Source organism: Bombina bombina, chromosome 7, assembly GCF_027579735.1.
Source record: "Bombina bombina isolate aBomBom1 chromosome 7, aBomBom1.pri, whole genome shotgun sequence".
Taxonomy (NCBI): Eukaryota; Metazoa; Chordata; class Amphibia; order Anura; family Bombinatoridae; genus Bombina; species Bombina bombina.
This window is the reverse complement of record NC_069505.1, coordinates 202,081,793-202,084,951: the sequence shown is the minus strand read 5'-3', so window position 1 is coordinate 202,084,951 and position 3,159 is coordinate 202,081,793. Positions and strand designations below refer to the sequence as shown.

Below are 3,159 nucleotides of genomic sequence, written 5' to 3'. Positions count from 1 at the left end.
TACTTAGTGCTTTTGCTCGAGCGTTACATTTGCTAGAAGTATTCTTTTTGCATGCGTTAGGTAGTGCACGTATTACATGTTGAAAGTAAAAAGTTTGAGCACAACTGAAACCGAAGCGCGGTAACCAAAGGACTCGTGCACTAAACCAACAGGAATTATGTATATTTCACATTTTATTGTTCTTCACTTACAGAACAATGTTGTAAATACATCTTTATATATCTGAATATACCTATATCTGTATATCTATTCCTATAGATAAATAAGGATATATATTTTACAATACCAGTATCATATATATTTATATTTAATAAAAAAAAAGTAAAAAATAATTCTATGTAAAGAGCATATGAATGTAAAATATGAGTTTCGTGCTTAGCGTTTTGACAGTGCTGATCAGGTCCGACAGACCTAACTGAATGCGGAGAGCAATACGCTCTCCATTTTCAGCATTGCACCAGCCGCTCTTGTGAGCTGCTGGTGCAATGCTGCCCCCTGCAGATTTGCGGCCAATTGGCCGCCAGCAGGGGGGTGTCAATCAACTAAATCATCCTCGATTGGATTGAATTGTGGCGATCTCTGTCCGCCTCCTCAGAGCAGGAGGACAGGTTATGGAGCAGCGGCCTTTAGACCACTGCCTCATAACTGGTGTTTCTGGCGAGCCTGAAGACTCGCCAGAAACACGGGGCGTCAAGCTCCATACGGAGCTTGATAGATATGCCCCTAATTGTCTATGTCTGATATGGCCACTTTTAAGCACATATATTCCATGGGTTAAAATAAGATATGCCCTCTACTATAAACCTTATAGTTAACTCTTTCTGATTTGGAACAAGAGAGGAAAGGCAAACACATATATCTTTATAACAACAATTAAAGTGTTATGCAATTGTAACAGTGGACTGCCATCAAATCCCTGGATACAAAACTAACTGTATAGATCCCTAGTTGTGCAGTGTACGATCAGTAAACACTGCAATGTAATGCAAAATTACATATTATGTTGCTCATGATATCAAAGAAATGAATTAACTGGTAGTATGATATATAAACAAGGAGAGAAAAATAGAATAAGAAATAAAGTGAAAAATAAATATACAATTAATAGATTTGAGTGTTTATATGAGTGCAACTGTAATTTTAAATGTATTTATGTTGTGTTTAGTGCAATTTTTGTAACGCATTCATCTCTCCAAATGAGGTTTTTAGTTGTGCTAACCTGACAAGTGTAAAATGGAATTGCGCTCTCGTGATCGCTTCACTTTCAAATTGCGCATGTTATTTCTGGTCCACAATATCGCTCACGCGCAACATTTACTGCACCACTTCTACTCTATCCATAAATGTTTTCATAACTATATACAGTATTTCAATCAAACATAAGTTATCCCAACCCCTACTGAGATTTTGCATGTTCTTTAGGGACACTAAAGTCAAAATTAAACATGATTCAGGTAGAGCATGCAATTTTAAGCACATTTTAAGTATACTTCTGTTATCAATTTCACATCTTTATCTTAGTATCCTTTTTTGAAGAGTATACCTAGGCAAGCTCAAGAGCAGCAATGCACTGGGAGCTAGCTGCTGATTGGTGTTGGCACACATACATCAAGACATTGGCTCACCAAGTGTGTTCAACTAACTACCAGTAGTGCATTGCTGCTCCAAACCTTCTCTTTAACCAAGCATGTTCACAGAACAAAACAAATTTGATAATTGCTTAAAATGACATGCTCTAGCTGAATCATGAACATTTCAATTTAAGTTTAATGTTGATTTAAGATTAGAACATCAAGTTAATAGTAATAAACTGAATTGTATTCAGGAAGGAATGTTCTACTTACTGGGAGAAGAAAAGCTTGTGGAAAAAGCCAAAGTCCCAAAAAAATTACACTGATTTGATGATCCATTGATCTATATCAGTATCTCAGTAGCTTCATAGAATTCCTCTCTATTACCAAAGAGGGACTGTAGTTTCTCTCTGGAACCAGCACTTTTATATGGCTAACCTTGATGCTATTTCCATTCAGACTGTAGTTCCCAAGCATTAATGACCTTTTTGATAAGGATACTGGGAGAGGTTCCCATTCTCTGGTTGATTACCTGTATTCTGTAACACAATGTAAAACAGGGAATGAGCAAGGGGGTTATCTTATAGAGATACAACGCTAAACATATTAGAAGCCAGCAATACATTTTTATAAGCTTGATGTTTTCCACTCTTGTTTCATATAATATGTAATGAATAGATTAACAAAATGCACGGGAATCCCACAAGGCTTTTAATATATTCAAAGAGAATTAGTGATTTTAGGAGATATGGGATGCAGTAGAAAATGGGATTAAAGGCTCAATGATGTAATTTCCAGTTGAAAGAGAAACTATTCCTTACCTCACCCCTATTAATGAAATACCTGCAACAAAGTTTGGGCTAAAGCAGACCATCACTGGTCTCTTCAATTAGATAACATATAACCGATTAGCCAAATGAAACCGACAAATTAACAAAAATGGCAGCAATAGAGATAACTCCTCAGAACTAACAAGAGGTCAGCGGCCCCATAATATATTTATATTAGTTTCTGCTCCAGAGATGTTTCTGCATAATGAAGATAATACTAGGGGGTTCTGGAGTTCTTTTGGCCTAACTACATGGGGAGGGGAGCTTCAAGCACCACCTAAAGTATTGCAACCCTTCCATCAGCTTGGCCATTACACCCCCTGTTCTCCCTCTCTCATATGCCCAATGCTGCAACCTCAACTAGTGAGAGGGTTGAAAAAATGAACTACACCTCATAGGCTTCGGGACCACCAGGCCTTGCTAACCAGCTAATCTTGGAGGAAGATCTTGCATAACAACAACTGACTTACCATGACTTGGTCACATAATCAGATCTGGAAGTTGAAGAGGCCAAAAAGTAATTGTCCGGGTCATATGTAGGGAAACTTACCCCCATAACTTGCAAAATTGCTAGCCTGTATAACTACTCCCTCTTCTCCTATCCTATTCCATCCTAGCCTTAACCATTAGAGTGCTACAAGACCATTGCAGGGCTTTCTACTATCTTTGTATCTAGCAGATAACCCTATGTTGCACTTTGGAACAAAATTTACCATCATATTCTGATGCAATAATCAAATACTAGATAAATATACAAT

At 37.4% G+C, this 3,159-nt stretch overlaps 1 protein-coding gene across 1 annotated transcript in view; it reads right to left on the bottom strand.

The window, feature by feature from the left end:
• Positions 1–1,942, bottom strand: part of LOC128635824 (embryonic protein UVS.2) — a 106,001-nt gene extending 104,059 nt beyond the window's left edge. The window contains exon 1 of the mRNA XM_053688933.1: positions 1,845–1,942. Within this exon, the coding sequence (XP_053544908.1) occupies positions 1,845–1,910 (66 nt within the window). The 5' untranslated portion in view covers positions 1,911–1,942. The remainder of the gene's footprint in view (positions 1–1,844) is intronic.
• Between the last annotated feature and the right edge of the window lie 1,217 nt (positions 1,943–3,159).